The sequence below is a fragment of the Phaenicophaeus curvirostris genome, chromosome 1 (assembly GCF_032191515.1).
Source record: "Phaenicophaeus curvirostris isolate KB17595 chromosome 1, BPBGC_Pcur_1.0, whole genome shotgun sequence".
Taxonomy (NCBI): domain Eukaryota; kingdom Metazoa; phylum Chordata; class Aves; order Cuculiformes; family Cuculidae; genus Phaenicophaeus; species Phaenicophaeus curvirostris.
In genome coordinates, this window is record NC_091392.1 from 20,906,803 (window position 1) to 20,932,929 (window position 26,127).

At 41.9% G+C, this 26,127-nt stretch overlaps 1 protein-coding gene across 7 annotated transcripts; it reads left to right on the forward strand.

Annotated features, from left to right (window-relative positions):
- The first annotated feature begins 3,011 nt into the window (after positions 1–3,011).
- On the forward strand, positions 3,012–25,729 carry PANX2 (pannexin 2). 7 transcript variants are annotated; one of them, XM_069850132.1, is made up of 5 exons: positions 3,012–3,084; positions 3,174–3,427; positions 20,635–22,086; positions 23,032–23,105; positions 23,872–24,005. In XM_069850132.1, exons 2-4 carry the CDS (start codon positions 3,202–3,204, stop codon positions 23,061–23,063), a joined length of 1,710 nt encoding a protein of 569 aa, XP_069706233.1. In that variant the 5' UTR covers positions 3,012–3,084; positions 3,174–3,201; the 3' UTR covers positions 23,064–23,105; positions 23,872–24,005. The 7 variants fall into 7 exon arrangements, 5 of the variants coding, with proteins under 5 accessions (XP_069706233.1, XP_069706200.1, XP_069706216.1 ...); XM_069850099.1 differs by lacking the exon at positions 23,032–23,105 and having other exon boundaries at positions 23,872–25,729; XR_011336798.1 differs by lacking the exons at positions 3,012–3,084; positions 20,635–22,086; positions 23,032–23,105; positions 23,872–24,005 and adding exons at positions 10,691–10,781; positions 14,049–14,181; positions 14,624–14,711 and having other exon boundaries at positions 3,293–3,427.
- Positions 25,730–26,127: the final 398 nt, after the last annotated feature.

Below are 26,127 nucleotides of genomic sequence, written 5' to 3' on the forward strand. Positions count from 1 at the left end.
TTTATGAGTTACTTATTAGCACAGGAGTATTATCACAGCCTGATTATTTAGTATCTTATCCAGCATCATACATGCCAGCATGTTATTGCTGAGAAACCTGGCTATGGTGTTTGTCTATCAATTATGACAGTAATTTTCCACGTCTTAGTCTCTGCCCTGCTACAGGTTTCTGTTTACCCACATGTTTTGGTCTGACAGTACCATTCCATCTTAACAGTCTCTTTGGCTTGCTACACAGACATCATCTTGCCAAACAAGATTACAAAATCGATATGATTAAATCAAATAATGGTATTATAACGAAGCAACCTTCAAAAGAGAAATTTAAATTATTCATGGATGTCATATTCATTTTTAAAACAGAGTGTCTGATTTATGGTTACTTTTCTATGCCTGTAGGACTTCTTGCATATTAACTGTGGAATTAGATACAAATTAAGAGGAAGATATAATAGATGTCCGCAAAAGCCTATACATCATGGAAGAGATGGATAAGGATTGATCCAAATACCTTCCCATAACTAGGACCCATCAAATTAAACTGTTTGAAAAAAACAGAACAAGGTGGCTTTGATATAACAGGTTTTAAACCTGTGGAATTCCTTAACAAAAGATGCTGTGGGTGCCAGAAATTCGTACAGTTCCAAGGGGAAACCAGAAAAAATAGTCTGAGAACAGACCTTTTGGAGGTTATTACACCATAACAAGCCCAGGAAATTCCCTGAATGTACTTGTAAGCCAGGAAAATGTTGGGGAATAAGGCATCAACACAGGTTGCCTCATTTTCACACTTCCTAATTGTTCAGTTACAGCCCCACTTGGAGATATAATATGGGACTAGAGGGACACAGGATGGCTGCTACCATGTTCTTAAAGTTTTAGATGATTACACCGAGCTTCCTCAGAAACGGTTACTACAGGCTGGCATTATTGCCTCATGGGAAAATATGAGGAAGCACCTAGAGTCAGCATCTAGATAGCAGACAAGTGGTAAAGGGGAAATGGTAGCAGGGGAAGATAGGAGGAGAAATACCACAGGGAGCCTCTGAAAACAAAAAGCAAGGAGCTTGCTTTGAATTAAGTAACTGGGCAGGGAAAAGAGAAGATTTAAAAAGGAGATGACAAAGTGAGGATTAGGAAAATGGTCTTTCAGCGACATTCTCAATGAACAGGGCAAGATTGTCAACAGCAGAGAAAAGCATGGTGAAATGAGTACAATGTTGAAAGTCTGAGCAGAAGTTCTGCAGAAGATTAGATGTATAGCCTCAGGCTGTCAGTCCACCTTGCTCAATATCATCCCTCTGGTAGCAGCAATATTAAGTGTTTAAGGAGTTGCAGATGTTTGTTGTTGAAATGGAAAGCCTGTACGTTAGGCGCTGATAAAATACATTCACAGCCCAAATACAACTATGGCACGAGAATTTGGTGCATCCATCTGTTCCCGGAGGTGGGAAGGATTGTTGAGGCTTGAAGCCTGACCCAGCGACCGTCCTCTCCTCATGTATGGGAACAACACAGGCTGTACTCCATTTCCAAGTTCATCACACCTGGCTCCTCACTGCTCTGCCTCCTCCTACCTTGCCCTGCCTGCTCTCCTGCCTGGGAATACAGCTGGGGACCAAGAACTTTCTGCTGTGCTACATCTCAAGTACCCACTGTATCTGGGCAGGAGCGTGAGCAGATGGTACTTCTCCTCCCAGTCTACTGCACATTGGCTCTTACGGAGAACCAGCAGAGCCTATGGAAGGCAAGGAGCAAGGAAAATGAAATGAGTGAATGTGACAGCTTCAGGTTTAGGCTCTTCTGCTTTCTTATCCTCAGTGCTCTTCAGGAACATCAGGAGCATGCGGCACTGACAGTTCTGTGCCTGCTGCCTGGGATCCTTCATCAGGGCTGTCACTACCAGGACACCCTTCTTGCCTCGCTTATTATTACATCCCTGCCTGGATGGAAGGACCCCTGTCAAGAAGTATCATCGAAAGCTTGTAACCATTATTTAACCTTGAACAGCAACCAGGACCATCGTATTGTTTGCAGTGACTGGGGAAAGGGAAGGCAAAAATGAAAATCTGCCTTACTCATGCTGCGTTGAGATGACAACTGCAAATCATTGAGGGAAACGTCAGCAGTATCTGTTGAAGCGTACCTCTGCTTTTCATCTAAGTATTGCTAAATATAAAATCCGGAGATAACTTGAGAAAGAGGATCTGTGACCCGGGGCTCCGGTCTGAACGCCAGAGCCTCTGGCTGCGATGCAGCATGTATGTTCTCGATGCTGAACGGTCCGGCTTGTTCCCAGAGAGCGATGGAGCTCTGTTCCCAGGCTGTTCCAGGGATGGACAGCGAGGTCCGCTCAGTCCCGAGCCCCGGCAGCCCGAGGCAGGGGGGCAGCTGTCCTCTCTATTTCTGGCGAGCTCTCTCCCCCTTAGGCTGTTTTATCAGGCGCAACCAACCCCACGCGAGCTTTACAGCGAGAGCATCCGCAAGGTTTGCATAGAATCATAGAATCACTAGGTTGGAAAGGACCCACCGGATCACCGAGTCCAACCATCAACCACTAACCCATGTCCCTCAGCGCCTCATCCACCCGCCTTTTAAACACCTCCAGGGAAGGTGACTCAACCACCTCCCCGGGCAGCCTCTTCCAGTGCCCGAGGACCCTTTTTTTCCTGGTGGAAGCCACCAAATCCCGACCAGCGCCCCCGGCTCCCCCTGCCCGGTGCGGTTCCCCCCCCGCCCCCCGCGCATGCGCCGCCCCCGCGGGCTCCGCCGGGGCCGCGGCCGCGACGTGTTGCTGGGCGCAGGCTGGCGCGTGCCGCCCGGCGGTAGGCGGCTCGGCGGCCGCCCCGTTCTGCCCGCGGGCGCCCCGCAGCAGCTCCGCGACCCCCCGGGCCGGGCCGGGCGCTTCCATGCGAGCGCCGCCCGCCCGCCGCCGGAGCCGCCTCCCGCCCCGCGGCGCTTCGCTTCCTCGCGGAGGCGCGGGGACCTCGGTCGGGGCCGGCGGGCCGCTCGGCGCCGCCGCCGTTCGCGAGTCGTCGGTCCCGCTCGCCGCCCCGCGGGAGCCGAGGGGAGCGGAGCCGCCAGGTAAAAGCCCCGTCGCGGCGTGTCGGGGCCGGGGGGGTGGGGGAGGCAGCGCGGCCGCGCCGTCACCGCTGTCGCCGTTGTCCCCGCAGCCGGCCCGCAGCGCGCCGCCCGCCGCTTATGCAACACATCGTCGATAACCACCCCGACATGGCCACCGCGCTGCTGGCGGGCGAGAAGCTGAAGGAGCTCATCCTGCCCGGGCAGCAGGATGACAAGGCGGGCGCGCTGGCGGCGCTGCTCCTCCAGCTGAAGCTGGAGCTGCCCTTCGACCGCGTGGTCACCATCGGCACCGTCCTCATCCCCATCCTCCTCGTCACCCTCGTCTTCACCAAGAACTTCGCCGGTAAGGCCGGCGGGATGGGGGCCGGGGGGGCCGGAGGGCGGCGACCCGAGAGCCGCCGGCGCCGAGGGGGCGGCCACCGCTGCTGCCTTCACACCTGGGCAGCAGTGTCACCACAGCAGCCACTCCCTAAGGGCTACTAGCACTGAAGGTGCAGCCGCCACTGTTCACCTTCACACCTGGCCAGGTGGGGAGCGATGTCACTACTTCGGACACCCACCAAGGGCCACCAGCACTGAAGGCGCGGTCACCACTGCTCGCCTTCACACCTGCGCAGGTGAGGCAGTGGTGTCACCGCAGCAGCCACTCCCTGAAGGCCACCAGCACTGAGGGGGCAGTCACCACCACTCTCTTTGTAGACTGGTGGGCAGGAGGAGTGGTGTCACCACTGCAGCCACTTCCTGACAGCCACCAGTACTGGGGAATGGCTACCACCGCTCGCCTTCATGTGTTGGTGGGCTGGAGAAGTGGTATCACCACTGCCGCCACTCCCTATCAGCTACCAGCACTGAGGAGGTGGCTGTCACCCCTTGCCTTGGCAGGTGGGGCACCAGCATCACAGCTGCAGATGCTCCCTAAGGGGCACCAGCACTGAGGGAGTGGCCACCAATGCTCGCCTTTGCACCTTAGTGAGCAGGAGAAGTGGTGTCTCCACTGCAGCCACTCCCTATCAGCTACCAGCGCTAAGGAGGTGGTTCGTGCCCCTTGCCTTGGCAGGTGGGATCGTGGTGTGTTGCAGTGGCCACTCCCTAAGGGCCATCAGCACTAAGGGCTGGCACTACGAAGTGCTTGCCCTCACACCTTGGCAGTGCTGAGTGGATGGCCACCACCCCTCATCCTGGCAGGTAGGGGAGCACTTTTCCCTGGTGGTGAGGAGGGGACCCCAGCTGCATCTGCCTGGCGAGCAGCCCTGGCTCTCTGGCCCTAAGGCAGCCATGGTGCAGGGAGGCGTCCACTGCCCTGAAGTAGCTGAGAGCTCCCATGAACGGCACAGCATGAGGTTTTATGTTCTTTTATGTGGATCACAGACAGCTACTGAGTTGAACCATGACTGACTTAATGTAGGTATTTATATCTACAACATGAATGTTTAACTGGCCTGCTAGGGAGAGGCAGATGCTATCATGCAAACTGATACAATAATTTATATAAAGGCACATGCATGCTGTGATTTGCCATATTATGATAGTGGAAATCACCAGGGTGTGTTTCTGTTGAGGGCCTACATCCTGCATACAGCCAGAAACCATTTAAAAAGCCCAGCTTGATGCCCCTCACCGCCAGCACGGAGTCCTTCCAGCCTAGGAAGGTCGAGTTTTGATGAGCCCTGAAAATTACTGACCCAGTGAAGTGGTATGACACCTTTAATCCAATAGCAAATATGTAAACATTGTTTTACTTTCTGACGTATAGGCTCCATGAGTGTAGCTGCCAGTGCCTGACCGCATTTAAGGTTCCCTTAAGCTTCATACTAAAGATGTATGTGAGATTATTAGCGCTTTAATATACAGGACTGACCAGGCAGTCTGCAGCATTTGGGGTTAGTGGGAACTGGCTGTATTCAGTCAGTCTAAACATTCCAGAGTCAGGATCTTGCTTTGCATGCTGCTTTGGCATTGACACCTAACACTTACATACCCTCAATACTTGTTTTCATTATGAGATAAATTACCTAGAAGAATAACTGCTTGCAAATGGAATCTTGAGATTTTTTCTTAATTACAGTTAAAACTTCTTCAATCTACCTCAGTTTTTAAATATACTCAGATTTTTAGTTTATATAGCTCAACATCTTCAGTCACAGACCCTCATTTTTTGGATGGTTATTGGGAAGTATCTCAAAGGGACCATGTTTTCAGGGCGTGCCGAGCTTGCTAAACATATGAAAACTGTCTCTTTTATAACAACTGAAAGGCAAGATTCCAGGTTCACCTTTGGTGATCCTCTGTAGAATTCAGAAGGGGTCCCTTCCTCTATTTGGTCAGTAGAGAAATAAACTAATAAAAAAGCAATCCTACAGAAGCTCATGAGACTGTGTACCTATACACGTGCCTTAATACTGTTTGAGATCTACAGGTTTGAACCTCAGCAGGCCTAAAGGTAACCTTGGGTGCAGGAAAGGTCATGCCCCTTCATGTGTATTCCTTTACATTTTGCAAGTTGCCCAGCAGGAGTCCTTTGATGACTCACAACTTGTGCACACAGTAGTAACTTGTTCTATATGAACTGATCTTCCAAGAATGGAGATTGCAGAGGAAGCCCAAAGTCAAGGAGACTCGGATTAATACGATGGATATCCCTCCACAAGTCTGAACTGTGAGCTACACAATTTTGTCGGACAGAGAGGGTCTACTGAATTTCTGCATTTGAGTTTATGTTACGGAAGACCATTTTGCAGGCTGATGGTTGGGTTCCAGATTTGGTTTTCAGAAATACCAAAAGCAGCATCATTTGTGTCTACTTATGGACCATGTATGCTTATTTGACCCGGTAGTAACCTGTTGTGTCCTGCCAGGACAAAGCTTACAAGGCAACACAGGAAACAGCCTTATGTCTTTGAAAAAAATGTAGGCCAACGTACTTTTGTCATATAACATAATATGGTTGTTCAGATGGTCTGCAGTTAAAAAATAATATAAGAAAAGGTAAAAAAAAAAAGATATACGGGACTGTAATAGAAACACTGTAAGGGTCTGATGAAATTAAAGAGATTTCTTTTTTGAGTGGAGTTGAAGAGCTCAGGAATAGTGGATTCAGTTCTGCTTCCACAGAGTTCAAGAGCAAAACTCCTGTTAATCTTAATATGACCTGAATCAAGTGTTACTCTGTTACCAAAACAGTATATATTCGGGCTCCTTTACTAAGTCAAGTGTCCAGAGACACCAACAGTGGTAATAACAATAGTCCAGCTGGATACGTGCTTATTTGTAATTCTGCAGTTTGTGTAATGTTTTACCCATGTGTTGCCATTGATCTTTCAAAAATCTATCTTTGTTTACTTGCTTTGGATACGGCTCCTTGTGTGCAATTTAAATAATACATATGAAAAGTGCAAGCAAGCTTTTCTGACAAAATTGGGTAAAGTACCTGCTGCCCCTTTGGTTGTGAATATCATAATAGCTTCCCAAACTTTGCTTTTGGCCCTTGTGTGCATCAGTTATTGCTTCAGAACAGGAAATATAAACTGATGCTTATAATTATTCCTGCTTCTGTTAATGATATCCGATGCAAGCCATGGAAAGCGATCATCACGTCACTAAAGTGACAACATACCCTTTTTCTGAGGTCCATCCTGTCTTATTAAATCAGTGTTGGTAAAGCTCTTGGAAAAGTGGTATGTGCACTTGCAACATAAAAGCTTAGTGATAAAAAAAAAGCAGTGGTTTCTCACAAAACCTTTTGCTCTGCATTGGCAGAGTCTGCATGATTAGTGCATAGAGGAGATAAAAGCCTGTGTACTTCTCTGATCTACCTTTGAGTTAATTCCTGCGGGATCAAGCATAGCTTAAAGTGTAGTCAAGAGCAACTGTATGGTCCAATGCCAGCATAGTGAGAGCGGCTTGGCCAAACAGAGCGGGTGTCCTGCCCTGAGGCTGTACAGAAGGCAGCCTGTGGGAAGCCTGGGTATCCCAGGGCGACACTAAGCCTTCTGGGGCCAGAGATTGCAGTGAAGCATGTACTAAAGCAGAGCTCAGCCCAGCAACACAGGACAAAGAAAGAGTGTAGTGTTTATTTAAAAGGTTATAATTAACATCCCTAAAAATCATTACGTCTGTAGTAAAGTATATTGTGTACTGTAGTTATCCTCTGGGTGAAGATAAAGTTATTTCATTAATTATGTTGTTTTAGTGCCGTGGGCAAAGTCATTGTTTAGGTTAATGCATTTGCTATTCATGTGACTGATTTGTTTGTCCTTTTATTGGAGTACTCTGATCTTTCCATCACTTTTTAGAAATTAAATCATAAATCTCTGTTTTAGTTGCATAAAAAGGCAAGACCGAATTGTTTAGCAGTACTATGCTGATTTTCTGAATAAATCACAATCCAACTAAACTTAGTGTGTTACAGAAGGCTTTATATTAGGTATTGGGCTTTTCTTCTATTACATGTATCATGGAATCATAGAATGGTTACGGTTGGAAGGGACCTTTGAAAATTATTTAGTCCAACCTGCCTGCCATAGGCAGGGATACCCTCCACTAGACCAACTTGTTCAAGGCTCTGTCCAGCCTGGCCTTGAAAAATTACAGGGGTGAAGCATTCACAACTTCTCTGGGCAACCTCTTCCTGTGCCTCACCACCCAAGGAATTTGTTCCTTGTTTCCAGTCTAAATCTACCCTCTTTCAGTTTAAAACTGTTGCCCCTTTTCTTGTCCCTACAAGCTCTGGTAAAAAAATCTCTTTTCTGTCTTTTTTTATGCACCCCATTTAGATACTGGAAGGCTGCAGTAAGGTCTACCCAGAGCCTTCTCTTCTCCAGGCTGAACAACCGTAACTATCAGCCTTTCTAGGTGTTCCATCCCTCTGATAATTTTCATGGACTTACCCTGGAATTGCTCTAGCAGATCTTTCTTGTACTGGTAGCCACAGAGCTGAATGTAGTACTCCAGCTGAGGTCTCATGAGAATAGAGGGGGAGAATCACCTCCCTCAGCCTGCTGGCCATGCTCCTTGTTATGCAGCTGCAGATACTTGCAGTATCCTTACAGTCTGACTCAATGTAGAAAAAAAACCAGCTGTCATCCTTGCTTCACTTTTGCCTTATAGAAGAATCTGTAACATGACTAAAATACATTAAAATATTTCTTTTTCCAGACTTCACTACTAGAGAGCAGTGCATTTGGGGTGTAATTACCGTCCCTCTGCAGAGGGAAGGCGTAGGGCATGTACACCACTAGGACATACTCCTGAGGGTTAAATTCTGGCTGCGAAGGAGTTGGTAGGAGTTTGTGGATTTCAGTAGGGACAGGACTGCACTCTGATGGCTGACATAAGATACAATTCTTGCACTGGCTTCTCTGCAAAGAACTGCATACAGCCCTTCCTTGCACTTCCTAAATTTTCTTTCGAAAGAGAAAAGGAAGTCAATCAGCTAACCTCTTAGAGCATCATTTCTGAGTCTCCCAGTTTTCCTTTAATGTTTTTCCAGCAAACCAGTATGATTCTAGAAAGGACATCCCTAGAAAGTTAATTTAAATAAATCCATGTGCCATATTTGTACTGGGCATGAGATCATCATAAAGTCATTTAGGAGCAATAGTCAGCTACTCCAGACAAAGAAAGCCTACACAAGTACCCACAGGAGAAGAATGAATATTGTTTCCCTTTCTTAAACTCACCTGTGGACAGACTTCATATAAAACCAAGACATCCTGTGTTTAGGGGCCCATGTATGTTGACCTTGAAGATAGTAATGAAAGTTTTGGAGTTGTGTTTCTCTGACCCAGCAGATGGATCTATGTTTAAGTGGAATTGGCTTTCTGGAGCCAGAGGGCTCTGAGCCCTAGTGAAGGTGCCTACTGAAGGCAGCATAGGCTGAAGGAAACCTCTCCCATAGCAATATTCTTGTTGAGAATAACAATGTATGCAGTTGGTAGACCCAAGGGAACTTATTTCAGTTGGCTCTGTTTTCATTTGGAAATTGCTGTGTTAAAGATGGCAATTAAATTTTTTTTATTTAAATATGAATGTGTTTGAATTTCTGTCAGAATAGTCATGTGACACCCATTATACCTTGTATGTGCTTAGGCAACTTCTCCAACATTTATGCAGTGCTTTGCAAAGACTCATTCTTATGTTTTACTCATTAGAGGTTTGAGTTCTCATACCTGAAGATCCAGAAGCCTGAGTTTTCATCCCCTAGTGGCTTGAACAGTTAGATATTTGTGTGCTAGCCAGAAGTAAAATACAACCAATATTAATGGAGAGTTCAAATTTGGTGGTACTGTGCTGTCCAATGCAGGAATAGGTGGCTATAGCAGGTACTGGTGGATGGAGAAGCAAGTTGTAAGCCTGTAAGCACACGTTATCACTATTGTCCTTCCATTTTATTTGTGTTGGAGACTGCTGGATTGTTGCCTTTTTTACAATAAAGAGTTTGGGGTTCTTTTTATTTATTTAACTATTTCCTTTCAAAAAAAACATTTCAAGTGGTTTTGTGTTGAAGCAGACTAGCCTTAGATTTATATTTAGTGAAAAAATGGTAAACCACCAAACTTTTAATTAAATGTTAGTACGTGGGACTCTTAAGATGCTAGTTCCAGTCCAGCTACAGCCTGTGTCAATGTTCAGCAGTTGTTTTTAGTGATGATGTTTCAGTATCACCTATAAAGTCATGGTCCATCTGGGGAGGTATGGATCTAGATAAATAGGGGTTGATCCTTTAATGCACTGTCTTTGCATTTTCACTTCCTTTCTAAAATGCACAAAATGCAGACTCTTACTAGACTGCAACATTCATTATCAGTTTAAAATGGTTCTGTTTGGTGTTCCATGTTGGTTTCTTCCTTTCCGCCACCCTTACTGTGTTTACCATGGAACTAGTACACACAGACCACAGCCATGAGCAGGATGCTGTTGGATACTTGATTCTGCTCTTCACCAACAAGTCTTTTATTTTGCCCTTTGTGAACCTCAACAGTGCTACCAGCAGCCTTTTGTAATGAAACGTCTCATGGCATTTGCTGAACTTCCAAGGCACTGTTCTACAGTCCAATAAATAAAGAGATTCTTGTCTATAATGATGTGCTGCTTTGTTTGTATTGTTTAATGTTCTTACTAAGTGGTTTAAGTGTTCCGATTCAGTGCTGTGCTGTGTTCAGAAGCAATGCTGTCAGTAATGTCTTTGGGAGGTTCTCTGTATGGAGCCAGTGTGGTGGGCCCGAAAGGAAAATATGTTGCTGTTTCTGTTATGTGTTATCTTCATGATACTGAAATATTTTGTTTTCCAGGCTTTCAAACGGTTTAGGTCTGATGTGGTCAGTTACAGGGATTGTTAAGTCATATCCCTCTTGTACAGTGCCTCGTGCTTTCTATTCACAGTCAGTTATTCTTTGTGTATTGCAGTCATGTTTGCTTTTTCCTCAGAAGCTGTTAAATACCAATACTTTATAAAAATAAATCAGAATGATAATAAAAATACTAAAGTATGATTTTCATACTTTCGTCAAAAGCCAAACTTTGGCATTGATTTTCTTGTTAGGTTTATAAAACAGTGCCTACACAATAAAAAGATTGCTCATAAATACTGTATTTCTATGTCTCTTAGCAGTTACATAGCTCAGCCCTCTACCACCCTTCTGCTAGAAAATTCTCATGAGGAAGTAATGGAAGGAGACAGTAAGTTAAATGACTGAAGGGTCAGTTCAAGTTTTTCTGTTTTCTGATTTGTCATCATTTTGCATAAGCAATGCTTATTTCACCGTGTAGTGCAGTATATGCGTGAATTCAATGTCTTTTTATGCATTTCATTCTGCAGTCTGTTTGAAATAGTATATATTGAAGATTTCTATGCTGTAAGATGAAGTTTTATACTTCTGGTCAACTTCTCTGATTTGTATTTCTGTTTCAAGTTATAGGCAGCATATTTACATGTGTTCACTAACATGACTTATCTGCTAGGTGGCTTTTGAGCTTCTTTTCCATTTTTTCTCTTTAAGTGCACTTAAAGCCACATGCAGTAAGAAAGTGAAGGTGACATTATTGCATAACTACTTGGAAAAGTAATTCCAAGTAATTATTATATACTGTGTTAGTGCTAGGAGTACAGGGCTGGATTGTTTTATGCACATGATGACACCTGTGCAGAAATCGGTTCTGAGGTGGTATTAGCTGTGATAAGAGCATTTAAGCAGTGTCTCAGTACCACTTGTCTTTAAGTGCTTTCTAATTATGTATTTTTAAAAAGAACTGAAACAGTACAAGCAACCACAGGCTGGCTGCAGTTCAGCCGCTGGCTGTTTGCACTGCTGATGGAATTTTTCCCAAAGAGCAATTCATGTACACACACAAACATGAGGTGTGCACAAGATACATAAGCTGGCTTTCTGTAAGTTTTGGTTATTTAAAGTTTTGAAGTTACACAGTTGAATGTTAAATAGAGAGCTAATCTTGCAGAAGTGCATGAGCTTCACATGTAATCATTCCACTGCAGTTCATAACAGCTACAGGAATTTTTCTTTCATTGATTCTGTTTCTCAAACTTAATTAGCACATATGCGTCATCCTTTTTTTCATTTGAAATGGAAATGGCAATATTAAACCCTTCCAAGTGTCACATTTGTGAAGAGGTCCAAAATGTGGATGAGATTTAGTGTAGTACATGCTTTTAGGTAAGTTTTGCAATTTGAATAGATGGTAAAAAATATTTTTGTTCAAGAGCTACATAATTCATTCATCTTAGTCAAGAGGGTATCTTGTGAATTAGTAAGTGTGAGGTCAAAACTGTTTTTCAAAGCTATGCTGAAGTATTTTGAAGCTTTTTTCCTCCCTAAACTGGGTAGAAATTATGCATCCAGGATCTAGAAGAAATCCAAGTTTATACTGTTTCTTAGACCTGTAAAACTCAAGAAGAATCTGCATCATCACCAAGTTCTTTAGCTTTTGTCGGCACTAAAAATTACTGCAGTGGGCACCTTCAGTAGGTGTGCATATTTATTACAAAAGCTGAAAAATTTCACAGTAGACTGGCATGATTTTTGTAGAGGTTTTCTTTGTTTCTGTGATACAGGATTTGTTCTAAGAAAAAGACTGAAACCTGTGCAGATGTTTCGATCATCGGGGATTTTGCCCAGGCTTCTGTAATACTCTCGCATTTGAATGGGGGTAAACAGCAGTTCATTACAGTAGCAAGGTCTGGGGATTTTATTTCTTTTCTTTACTGGCACCATGCCTGTTCTGCAGATTCTAAGTTACCAGAGCAGCAATGCAGCCAGGTGCTGAGATGCTTGGTGGTTTTGCAGCTTAGAGCTCAGTGACTATTTCTGGAGCGTTTCAGTTACACGATGAAGTAATTATATCAGCATTTTGAAGACTGAAGTTCCTTGTGTTCTGCAAGATCCATGACTTGGAAGAGGGCAGAGGCCCTGGGAGCCTTAGAAGGCTGATTTTCCTGGCTCCGTTCTAGCAGATCAGAACAGTTCTGATACTTTACACAGCCCAATTTCACTGCACGTAGAGGAACCAGTTTTTCAAAAAGCAGTAGACCGGCCATCTGCCTTCTAAATACTATGATATTAAAATAGCGTAATTACCCAATGAGCTAACTGTTGGCATTTTTCTTCTTTTTCAATATGAAGTTTTTGAGGTGCCATGCTTATGCCAAGAGGTACTTAATGCATGCCATCTTTTTCATTTCTAGTCATTAAATAATGATAATGCAATAGAACAAACTTGCTGTGTCCTGTTGCTTCCTGTATTTGCATTTTGCATTTGACTTAAGGAGCCACCCTGTATCATCAGTTTCACTGGCTTTTCATAATTCATTTCACTTTGGCACTTACATGTTCTTGCAGTTTACTTCAGGTGTTACTCTAGTCCACATTATCATAGTGTCTGGGACCTTGTGTAGTTGCTTTGGGGTTCCATCTCTAGTGGGGAATTTTTGAACTGCCCAAAACATTTTCTTGATCTTTGGAAAACATTAAAACACTTACATTCACATGTGATTTCTTCTTCTATGCAGAAGATCTGTATACCACCAAAATTCCACTCACCTCCTCACGTAAGCACTAAATTTAGAATATTATTCAGATCTCTTTTGTAGGACTGTCTGCATGGCTGAATTTCATTAATTACACTTTCATGAATACATTCTTTCTATTCAGGTCTAACATTTCTTCAAATCTTACCATAATACAAAGCAGCATTATAATATAGAAAGATACCTTTATGTACAAATACAAGCACTGTAATTTTCTTCCAGGTGTTTTCTGTGTTCTCACACAGCACAGGAAGAAATGCTTCTAGTGATGTTCAACAGTACAGTCACTATAAATAAGCTCTCTTTTCAATGTCATCACCACCATACTGCGTGGCCGTCACATGGTGGATGGTGCTCATGACTGAGCAAACATTCCTCTATAGGAGCAGCCTCAGGGACTTCACTTAGATGTTTGTGCACCTTCTGCGTAACAGTTGCTATTTCTGGAATAACTGTCTCCAAAAGACTTCAACGTATCAACCAAGTAGGAGTAGGTATCTTTCTCTCCTGAATAACCTGGGCAGGCGTTACAAGTCTTTAAGCCTCAGATTGCTGGTAAGTGAACATTAGCATACCAGCTAATTTTAGAAGAGCCAATGCTCATTGCATACAGGGAATATAATTCTGTAAATTTATATATACACTAGGTGAGCACATTATTAATTTATTGCTTCTGCAGATCCAAAATATATGCAGATCAAGCAACAGTCCTGCAAGGAAAAAAGACCCAAATTGTAATAACGGGACACCTGCTACTGCAGTTACCCTTGTGGGTGACCCATTACTTATCAATCTTTGAAACTGGTTATCTCCATCTCACCTATTATGACTAATCATTGTATAGGCCAGTAAAACTTACTAGCAGCAGTGGTTTCCTGTCTCATCTCTTTAGGGACTTTCTTTTCAAGATTTTTTTCTTAAACAGGACAAGTGGTTTCAGAGAGTGAGCAAAAAAGGCTATACCTTACCTTGTTGATCATGGAGAAATTTGTACCTTAGGAAGACTTCATGGGCATGGAACCTATATTCAGATTTGGAAAGAATATTCCCTAAGAAAGGTAAAGGTATTGTCTTTTTGTTTTGATAAAAGTAATAATAATTAGTTTGCTAAGTTAAGACTTGGTTTGATGAATATTTTTTTTTTCTTATTCATATGAGTAAACTCAGTGAGTTAAATAGGACTGTATGACTACAGCTGATACACAAAAGTAATTTCAGGAATCCATCCTCATGCTGTACTAATTTCTAACCTTTAAATACTCTTTAAATAGAGTAGTTGAAGTAAACCAGTTAAATTAAGGGAGTTTTTTCCTTTGGCTGTATATTAATTTGGGTATTAGCCAGCATTTCGTAAAGTCACATTCAAAGTAGAGAGTTACGTATTCCTTGTGGATTGTGTGACTGAGATGGAAAATCTGTGTACTGTTCAGGTAATGTTATACTGTCTTAGACTACATTTTCAACCTCAGTAACACGAGTGCTTTTTGTTCTTTTTTCCAGAGAGAAGAGGATCCAGGACATTTTTTGTTTTCTATTTAATAATTGCTGGAAAAGTACTAAATAAATTATTTCTGTTTCTCAAAATGAACAGTTTGCTGCCTGCTTTCTTGTGCAGTTCTTTTAGTGCCCAGGATGTATGTCTGATTGCTTACACATATGTGACACAATGTAAGGAAAGCAGTATGATAAGGACTACCTTTGCCAAATACTGGCATTTATTGCTGAGTATGGAAAGTTTTTCAGATATCTTCGCTGTTAGAAACTTGTTTTCTGGCATCTGATGGGTAAGGAGATTCAGAGATTCTATATAAATGCTGAATTTCTTCTTGGAGTCAAGTGGAGAGGACTGTACAAGCAGTGCATCAGAGAACTTGAAAGGAATACAGGCAGATTGGGCACCAGCATGAGGATAATTTAGCCAGCCATCCTCTTCAAGAGAGCAGAAAGCCAGTTGCTGGGAAGCACTAGGCCCAGGGAGAGTCTGTAGTGTATTTAACTCTATAAGTATACTGTTAAGTATACTTACCTGATGCTTAACTCAGGTCTCCTGCATGCGGGTTTAAGCACTTGTCTAGGAGCTGGGAGATCCAGCCTGTTCGGTAGCACCTAAATACCACGGCTGCTGCCTGTACCCAATGTAGGGCCAAGGTGGTCACGTTGAATGTTTACTTCTAGATCCTTGAAGAATTTTTTGCACAAGAGGCATGCTTACCTTTGTCTTGGTATAGCAAGTATAAGGATTTTCATCTTTTTTAAATTTGTGAGTTGTATTTTCTGAAAACTGGGTTCTTTTGTCTGTCTGCTGTTAGAAAATTGTGCTGTTCCTTCTGCATTTCTGAATTATTGCACTAAAACGCTGAAATCATGTAGTTCAGTTGGACAATTAATGAGGTGTGATTTCTTTTTCCAGAGTAAACTGTAAAAGCTGAAGGTACAGCAGATGTACACAGGTTTTTATTATGGTTTATATTTTGCTTTGGGTGGATATACTTCATTTCCTTAGGAATACAGTAGGTGTGAAATTCATTTGCCTTTTTACATAGGGGCATATACTGTTTCTTACTAATATTTTCCTCTCTTGCTTTTTAATGTCTACCCAAAGCATTGTAAATGTGTTGTCCATATTTGTTATAATAACTTTTGCTCATAATAATATTTTAGAAGCTTGACGTTTTCCCCCTACAGCATCAGTTCTTCAGTGAGAGGTGGACATGCCAAATCTTATGCACTGTGAATAATCCCATTGGCTTCAAGGGAACAGCCCAATGCATGAAGTCACTTAAGTGCATTAGAAGCAGGTCTAATTCTTTACAGTGTTGAATGCTAAGAGATTGGCATTGTTATCTTTAGTTTGAAGGGGCAAGTGAATGTTTATGCTAGATGCTGTTCACTCACTTACCCAAGAAGACTGGTAAAGGTAATGCAGAGTGATACAGGTCTACCAGCTTCACCATATCTTCTTGAAAGTATCATTTCTGCATACGGTACACCAGCTCACAATTTTTGTATTTTTTTATTAGTAGATACTCACAAACACATGCTCGTGCACGCACTGTTTCCTAGGTGACCATGTTGTTGATAATCTCTTCCTTTGATTGAGACACAATACTGTGGCTTGAGCTCTAGCCACTTGAATTGCAATGACAGCCTTCCAGCCATATTTTGCCTAATGTGTTCCTAGTGCAACTGGCCATTGCATTCGTTCTTGGAAAATGGCCATTTCTCAAAAGAGAAAAGAGTAACTCCTGCATGAATAAACGTTCTTGCTGGACATGACCTAAAAAAAAAAAAGCAAGTTTGCCTTGGGGATAATCAAACATCGCAGTACATTGCACAGTTGGCTCATGTAGTCTTTGGAGGTTTTTGACAGACAAAGGTCTAATCAGGCTGGTCTGAACTGAGTCTTGACCCTGCTTTGGGTGAGACATGAGACTCTGTAATTTCTGAGGTTCATTCTATTATTTCCATGATTCTGCATTGGGATATAACTTCAGGGGATGGTCTAGAACAACAGTTATCAGATTTTTTGCATTGGTAACACTATTCCTAGATTTGAGGTTTATTTTTGCTGGGGAAAGTTTTACAGAGGTTCTGACCCCAAATCTCAGCACCCCAGCTGCTTGCTTAATGAATTTCAGAACTTACAGGATTGTCTCTTATGTGAAATTATGCAGGATTTATTTAGCTAACATATAAGGACCACAAAGCTAGTGAAGGGTTTAGAGAGGAGGTCATATGAGGAGTAGCAAAGGTCATTTGGTCTGTTCAGCCTGAAGAAGAGGAGACTGAGGGGACACCTCATCCCAGTTTACTGCTTCTTCACAAGGGAGCAGCTACTGATCTGGTGACCCATGATAGGTCTTGAGGGAATGGCAGGAAGATGTGCCAGAGTAGGTTTAGAGTGAACATTAGGAATAGGTTCTTCACACAGAGGGTGGTGGAGCACTGGAACAGGCTCCCCAGGGTAGCAGTCATGGCACCAAGCCTGACAATATTCGAGAAGCATTTGGACAATGCCCTCAGACACATGGTGTAAATTTTGGGGTTGTCCTGTGCAGGGACACGAGGTGGACTTGATTGTCCTTGTTGGGTTTCTTCCAACTCAGGTCATTCTGTGATTTCATGCCTAGCACTTGCAGCACGGTGTTTAAACGGTGTTTGAACCAGGACCTCTCAAAGAGGGCAGTTGCATGTATGTTGAAGTGTATGGAGGCTGGGAGTCACTGAAAGAAGGTGGCTGACCTTGGATTGGGAACAGTAGGAGTGGGAGCCTGTGCCTGCAGGAAGCCCACAAGCATTTCTTGGAGCTTTACTAACAGGCAGCAGACTTGGTAGCTCCTAACTTCTATGGTTTAGCTTTACCACTCCTTTCCATACAATTTAGATTCTTAATAAACAGTTCTTTGAGCACAGCCCCTTCTTTCATCTCTCCCCCTACCTTGGCTATCTTCTCACAACGATGCACTCTCTTTCATTCCCCTGAAGTATGCCCTGTGTAACACAATACTTCTGCAAGTCATTTTTCTCCATTTCAGTAGTACTTAAGCTGATAGAATGAGATGGTACAGAGTGGAGCTTATGGAAAAATATAGCTGTGAAGGGATTTTAATTTTTCAAGTGGTGTAACACAATCAAATATATTGCACAAAAAAAAATGTAATTTTGCATTGATTATTTCATCTTCTTTGCATGTCCAAAAACTATAGTGAGTTGTCTCTCATACCTTATCTGCTAGACTAGTTTTGTGGACTTCTAGAAGCTACTATTGTACACAGTGAGCAGAATAACTATGCATCTTTATGCTCTGGTTGGTTTAAGTATAATATACTTCATAATATAGTTACATCAAGAACTTTTTTTCTGATGTAGTAGTTGTTTCTGCACAGCATTTGCTCAGGGTTACTTGATCTCTTAAACATTGTTCAAAAGGAGCATTTCCTGGGAATGTAGGGAAGTATTACCGAAGACAGGATTTGTTCTTAGGTATTACTAGTGATTTTTTTCTGAAACTATTGAGCTTCATATTCTAGCATATAGTTAACAGATTCATGCAGGTGTACCTAAGGGCAGACCTTCAGACTTTGAACTTATTGAGTTTTTACTCTGAGCATCAGAATTTAAAGCCTTGCAGTAGGTCCAACACATGTAATACACAGAAGTTGAGTTTAGTGTTCCAGCCACTAATAACGATGGCAGGTTATTTATCTTACTATTTTTTGCCTTTGATATAGATGCACATGTGTACAAATCACAGATATACGCGCACTGTGAGACACCTTTTCATTATTGCTTGGAACTGGCAAAAGATTATTTTGGACATGATGACCTTGCTCCTTAGCAGTTTTTGTAGGAGTTTCTGTCTCCCAGGCTCACAAGAATGTAGCTGTTAAGGAAAGTGAATGGATAGTTTATGTTTATGGGCTTAAGCCTAGACAACATTGAGAAGACAACCAATCGATTCAATCATAATAATGTCCCTTAAACTTTTGAAAAAAATTTCCTGACAGCATTGGCAGGTTCTACTGAGCTTAGGAACACTCAATTCAAAATATTTCTGCTTATGAGAAATACACCATGCTGCTCTGTCTGTTTTTTTCCCCATGAGAACATTTTCACACAGGAATCTACTTTGTCTCCTGGGAAATCATGCAGTAAATCTTTGATAGTAGTTTTAGGTTTTTTTATATGCATCCCTTCACGGGTAGGGGTGGGAGGGTGTGTAATTACCAAATACAAGAGAGTCAGCATTTTTTGTGTAACACATAGCTGTAAATACAAAAAAAAAAAGTAACCTAAATAGGAAGCTGTGTAACATTAGAGTGCTTTAAGCTCTCCTCTGAGGTTGAAGTTAGATGTTTTTAAAATAGTCTTCAAATGTGGTTTTAAAGAATTTGCAGGGCTTACTCACTTTACATGCTGTCTTTATTCTGACAACTCAGTTTGAATTGATTGTATTTTTAGAAAAGAATCCTCACTGAATCATTTTTTATAAGTCCCAGGTTTTGTGCAGTCCTTGGCATGTAGATCTTTGTAGGTCACAGGTGAGGTTTACATATCAACATTTAATCAAAGAAATGCTTTTGATTTGCTTGCATATGAGAAGTAGTTGGTCAAGTAAGGAGTCCTCTGTTAAGCCAAAAGGACTACGGGGTTTGCCTACCTATTGATTTTTAATATTTTATTTATTGTTGTCAAACAATGTAATATTTTATTATTCCTCTTCATTATTTGTATTACTAAGAAAACAGTACCACCACTGTCTTCCAGTGAGCTGTTCTCGATCTGAATAGTAGACTGCGTTCAGAACTGGAGCAAGCTTGCATGAACATGCCTTCTTCCTGTGGGTCTCATTTCAGGAAGTTTTTTAAAGGTACACAAGGACACTATAGAATATATTCCCTTTGTTATACCTGCCAAAAAAAGAAAATGTAGTCTTCCTCTTTGAAGAGGGTGATTTGGTAATGGTCATTGTTCTTTGAGCAGTTACTACTATTCTAACATAGGTTTCTATATTCTATATCCTGCATTCTGTACAAGATTTTCTATCTTAGTTTCATGTATTGCTAGAAAAAAAAAGTAATTGTGTAAGATCATAACTTATCTGCTGGGTCAGAACTGAAATTCTTTTAGCCCAGTAGCCTCTCTCTGATGATGGCAAAAAGCAAATACTTAGGAAGGAGTGTTAAAATAGACAAGTGTATGGTGTTACTTTCTTTGATAAACCCTTCCATTCACCTGTGACTTAAACAGGCTCTGAGAGAAAAATTGCATCACTGTGTATTTAAAAATCCATGCTATACTTTTTCTTCCATTACTTTGATTGCTTTCTTGATCCACATTGTTTGTTCTTTCATAATGCTGTATGAGTTCTACCATTTGGCGATGTTACAGTTTCAAATGTAGAATTAGATTTTCAGAGTGATAAATAGAGTTAATAGATTGTGTTCTGGTCAGTCACACTATAATTCAAGAGTGTGAGCTAGGAGGGACACAGTTGACTAAGTGTTTGTATATCTCAGTTTCCATGATTTTCTACCATATCCAATTAGTAGAATTTGTTAATAAGGATCAAAAATTTTGCCTTCAGCTATATCTTAACATTTTTGTATTTAGTAGTATACTTAGCCGGGATGAACCTTCAATTTCATCTAAATGAGCCTTTCAGCCTTTGCATATAACATCCTCAGCTACTGTATAGTGGATATCAGATCTTCTAGCTTTACAGAGGCCACAGTTGCTTAGGATTTTGTTCTCAGAAAGGTAATTAAGCCCAAATACATGCGGGGTTTGTGACATTTCTAGCTCAAGTTAATTCTAAAACTTCAGGTAAATAGTTTTGCCTGGAGGCTTCTGAAGATGTGTGCAAGGCTGAGCTGTCTAATAGACATGGAGGGCTTAATTGTCATGTAAAGATACAGTAAAATAAAATTGATGTAATTTGAAATGTTTATTTTCCAGAGCTCCTTTTGTAGGTTAAATGCACAGCAGTGACTTTTCTCTCTGTTATACAGAGGAGCCAATATACTGTTACACACCACACAACTTCACCCGCGATCAAGCCTTGTATGCCAGAGGATATTGTTGGACAGAATTAAAAGATGCCTTGCCAGGAGTTGATGCCAGCCATTGGCCCTCCTTGTTTGAGCATAAGTTCCTACCTTATGCATTGCTGGCTTTTGCTGGGATAATGTACATTCCAGCTCTGGGCTGGGAATTTCTGGCCTCCACCCGACTGACTTCAGAGCTTAATTTTTTGCTTCAGGAGATCGATAACTGCTACCACCGTGCAGCTGAAGGGCGGGCACCAAAAATCGAGAAACAGATTCAGTCCAAAGGCCCAGGGATCACTGAAAGAGAAAAGAGAGAGATCATTGAGAATGCAGAGAAGGAAAAAAGTCCTGAACAAAACTTGTTTGAGAAATACCTGGAAAGAAGAGGACGAAGTAACTTTTTGGCCAAGCTTTATCTTGCGAGACATTTGTTCATCATCTTCTTAAGCATCATACCAATTACATACTTATCCACCTACTATGCTACACAGAAGCAAAATGAATTCACATGTGCATTAGGAGAGCCTCCAGACAAAACGAGCAGCTCCAAATTGCACATCAGAGTGAACTGTAAACTGCCATCTGTTCAGCTCCAGCGAATTATTGCTGGTGTCGATATCGTTCTCCTCTGCTTTATGAACTTGATAATCCTCATCAACTTAATTCACCTCTTCATATTTCGCAAGTCCAACTTCATATTTGATAAACTGAACAAAGTTGGAATAAAGACCAAGAAACAGTGGCAGAAATCCCAGTTTTGTGATATCAATATTTTGGCCATGTTTTGTAATGAAAATCGAGACCACATAAAATCATTGAATCGTCTGGATTTTATTACAAATGAAAGCGATCTCATGTATGACAATGTGGTACGCCAGCTGCTTGCAGCGTTGGCCCAGTCCAATCATGATGCCACTCCAACCATGCGTGATTCAGGTATCCAGACGATAGACCCAAGTGTTGATCCAGCAGACATTGATGCTAATGAGCAGCTCGTCATTAAGAGACCAAGGAAAAAGATTAAATGGATCCCAACTACCAATCCCCTTCCTCAACCATTCAAAGAACAGTTAGCCATTATGAAGGTTGAAAACCATAAGCCTGAAAAACCAAAGCCTGTGCGGAGAAAAACAGCAACAGACAGCCTTATAGCTCCTTTGTTAGAGTCCACTGCAAAAACCTCACAGCAATCATCTGCGCATAAAACCGAGCCAAACACCATCCCAAGCACAAGCAATGAAAAGAAACACACACGACACTTTTCCTTGGATGTCCATCCATATATACTTAGTAGCAAAAAATCCAAGCCAGAGATTCAAGCCATCCCCTCGATGCCTACATCTAAAAGCCAAGAGGGTGGATTTTTAAACCAGGATGAGAATGTCGTAGTACATGTTACCTCCTCTCTCAAAGGTACAGTATGCAGTAATTCATATACCTCCTCCACAGACCATAACTTGATTAGTGGTCTTCAGGAACTCTAAGCTTATTTGAACTGTTTGACCTACCTTTCTAGATTTTAGGATAGCTAATAATATTAGGGCTTGCAAGTCTCAGAAATAGGGGTTCTCTGTCTTTAACAGCTATGTGGAGGATAAGGATTATTACAGGTAGGGATGTACAGGACAGCCTGCAGACTGTTGGTGCAGGTAATTTTTCAAACATAAAACAGTTTTTTGCAGTTACAAATGTGACCTTGCCAAGGAAATGGGGAGGATTTGGTCTCCGTGATACCACTTCCTGCTTAACCAGCACCTGGCACATGTCAGATCTGCCTTATTTTCAAGTTATATGGAAACCACCATGGTAGATGACCAGTATTCTGACCAGTAATAACCACTTAGGAGTGTATGAGAAACTGTGCTAATGGCAGTTAAAGCTGCCCGGAGGAGTAAATCTCTTTAACTACCAATTCCTAGGAGCTGGCATGTGTTTGTCACCTAGGAAATCACAACTGAGATCATTTATATTGTTCTTCATGAAAAGGACAATTTTAATTGCTTATGTGGACCAGAAGATGGTCTGAAGTATGGGTGCTGGTCAGGGAATTCTGCCATTCCCTTCCTGCGTGGCCTTGCAGGAGATGTTCTTTCTGTGCCTCAGCCCCCTGTGTGTGTGTCTCGGAAATCCTGTCCATTTCTTACTTCAAAGGAGTATTTCAAATAACTGTTAGGTTCTAGAGTGATGGGGAAAGCCATGTGAGCACCAAGAAAAGTGATAGATCAGTAGGTAAACTGATAGGTAGATATCCTCTTGTTTATTTTTGTAAGCTACTGACATGAGAAAGAAGCACTATGCAGTTGAAGTTATAGAAAGATTTGTACATACTTAAAGCAATGGCTCTCATCTCATTACAAGCTAAGACCTCCCTCTGGGCTTCGACAGACTGACAGCTACCGTCACCCCACTGCCCAGCAAAGAAGTGATTTGAGGTATAGAAGTTTCTGTCACTTCCAAATCCTTGTGCCCCTTAGAGCCCTCCAACTCCCCAATGTGCATGTGAGCTATTCTGTAGCATTCCTTATCCAGTCACCTGCTCCGATTTCAACTCCTCAAAACTACTCGGGTATTCTGGGCTCAATTACTTTCATCTAAATTAGTGCTTGAATATTTTAAGGGAAAAAAAATAATTAGTTTTGGGGCTCTGTTACTCCCCATTCCCATTAAAAAAATTCAGCTTTGCTTTTGAGTTAGGCCTTCATTGCAGACCATCAGGTAAGGCAGACTTAAAATTTCTGGAAAGAGACATCAGTTAATGTCAAATTGCTGAGTTCTTTCTAAAGACTAGTGGCTTACAATGTGTAACCACTATTTTTTCCCATTGAAGATATCAGTGCTTTTTGTATTCCATCCTGTGGATTTCAACATTCATTATGTTTGTCAAAACATGAAATCGTAACATCTCTAGAACACCTGCCAGACTGTAGAGGAGAATAAAAGTTACTTTTTGGTTGGGTTTTGTTCATTTTACAAAAATACCATTCACTTAAGGAAGCATGAGCATGCATATAAAAGAGCAAACCCATTTGTTCTTTGCCCTGTTTCCCTGAGTTTACAATCCTGTTGTTTTGAAACAGTCCCACTGAAATCAGTGGCAAAACTGCCAATGAGTTCTATTGGTTCAGGACACTCCTCTCTGATGGACTGGAAGGGTGAAAGACTACCTGTCTTTTAATTGGCTATTTTGTTTTCTTCTAGACACCCCTCATCCTGCAAAAGAGATCCTATACTCCTCTGAGACATGCAGAACTGTGCCTGCTGCCGGGGCTTTCGTCACGTGTAACCACAACCATATAGCCACAACCACGGCTGCAACAAGTGTGGCTTTGAACCAAGTCAAGCCAGAGCCAACACCTGCACTGAACTGCAACCCAGCCCACCCCTTGCTGCACATCAACACGCTGTACGAGGATCATGAGGAGGAAGTTTCAAACATAATGGACAACGGTATTCACTCACCGACTGACGCCGGGGAAATTCTCTCCATCCCTACCCCGAAGCAGATAAGGTTGGCAACATTTGATGAACCAATGGCAATCGTGAGCTCGGTGGAGTACTGAAGATCCTGGGCTGCACGGCTGCGCCTTCGTGGCTGGGCCCAAGACACTGCAGTGTGGAACATGATCCCTCCAATGATGCAAGTCACTGCATGAGCATGGAGAGTTTTCACACAGGCTATAGCTTTTGGTAATAACACCAAGTGTTTTTTCAGGATCACATCATGAGCACAGTCAGTTATTTTCAAAATAGAATAAAGAAAGTCTGGTGGAAATAAACCTTTTAACACCAAGACAACCATTAGCTCTAGCTCCAAAAAATAGCTTCCTGATTTAAAGAGGGATTAGCACAATTTATGAACTTTTGAGAGTCTGATGGCATAACACAGTAATTTTAGTGAGTGTTTAAATCCTTTGAATTCAGAATCACTGATTGAAGTTAAAACAACATGGATGTGAGGTATACTTTTTTAATGGCAGCGGTTAAATAAGAGTTTTTTTCTAAGCAAAGAGGATTTTTTTTTTCAATTCAGGATTATGAAAAAGCTATATGCAAGCAAAATTTTTGTTTGTTTGTTTCTTTAGCTCACTAATGTTGGGCTTGCTGGAGTCTTAGCTGAAAGGGCCTCACTACCACCAGCATATAAGTGCAAAAAGATTGATGTATTCAATCTCTTGCACTTATAAATGAAAATACCTGAGGTGTGCCCCGCCCTTTAACAAGCTTCTATGTTTGATGGAAGATGATGAAATGAAGAGTTTATTTTTTTAAATATATTTTACCATGGGAAAAATTACTTTAATAACTTTTCAACCAGGTGTTTCTTTTAACAAAACATTTAGAAGAGAGTCATTGTAGCTGCTTATTTTTTCATAATGTATTTATGAACCAGGTTAGAAACTTTCATGGGTGCTTCACTGATAGGAAAATCTTAAAAAGGTCATTATAAAATATCTCTACAAAATATGAAACCAGCAAAACTGTTTCCAAATAACACATAGTTAAAGAAGTCTATGGATTTAGGTCTGCAGGCTTGGCTAGTCCTAGATTCAGCAAACACTTGAGGCCATGGAGGGCGCTGAAATGACTCATATGTCTAAAGCTAAGCACACACTGAAATAGCTTTGCTGGATCTGGGCTCTCGAGCAGGCAGACAATAATCCTGCAGTACGTGCTGTCACTCCAATTCAATATTTACCTTCCTTGGCTCAAAGCACATCTTCACGCCCATCTTCCTATAACTACGATATGTGTGATTTAATAGAAAACTCTAGTATAACTAAAACATCTATTAAAAGTGTATCATGCAATAACCATTCTCAGCAAAATTATAGTGAAACAAAAAGTGACTGTGTTAAAATAATATTCCTAGCTGCATTAAGAATTATGGACTATGTGTGTTTGCTTCAAAATTATGTGTAATGATAGAAAAAATATGCAGCACAAATATGGGACTGAAATCTTGAATTTATTTTTAATTTATTACCTCAGACATGGATATATGATACCAATATTTAACGAAAATAGCACTGAAAATAAATATCTATTATTCTGAATAGTTTAATGCGTACTGCTTCCTAGCTTAGTTACGTAGAATGGGATTTTATTATAAGCAGTAGGTGGGACGTGTAAAGCCACCATTCCCTCCTACATTACTTGAGTTACGCCCAAAGATTTTTGGCCTGAACAGTCAAATACCAAAAAGGTGGCAAAGCCATGGGGCACGTGCTGCAGACATGGGAGGGGATGCTGGGGCAGCTCAAGGACCCGGCTGTTACACCCCGAGGTCTTGGCATGGCGCATGGCAGCGTGGAGTTGATGGGGGACTTAGGGCTTGATCAAGGGCAACTGAGAGATGCTGGCTGCAAAGGCTCCTCCTGGCTTGTCTCCTTCCAGCCTTGGGGCTGTCCTCACTCCCTGCAGCCCACGCTCCAGAAGAGCCGGCTGTGTGAGGCA

Bases quoted from the DNA above. Each gene is read 5' to 3' on its own strand.
- PANX2 (XM_069850099.1), top strand. From the start codon at position 3,202: ATGCAACACATCGTCGATAACCACCCCGACATGGCCACCGCGCTGCTG. The intron at 3,428-20,634 runs GTAAGGCCGGCG...TCTGTTATACAG, and splicing joins CTTCACCAAGAACTTCGCCG to AGGAGCCAATATACTGTTAC. The intron at 22,087-23,871 runs GTACAGTATGCA...GTTTTCTTCTAG, and splicing joins TGTTACCTCCTCTCTCAAAG to ACACCCCTCATCCTGCAAAA.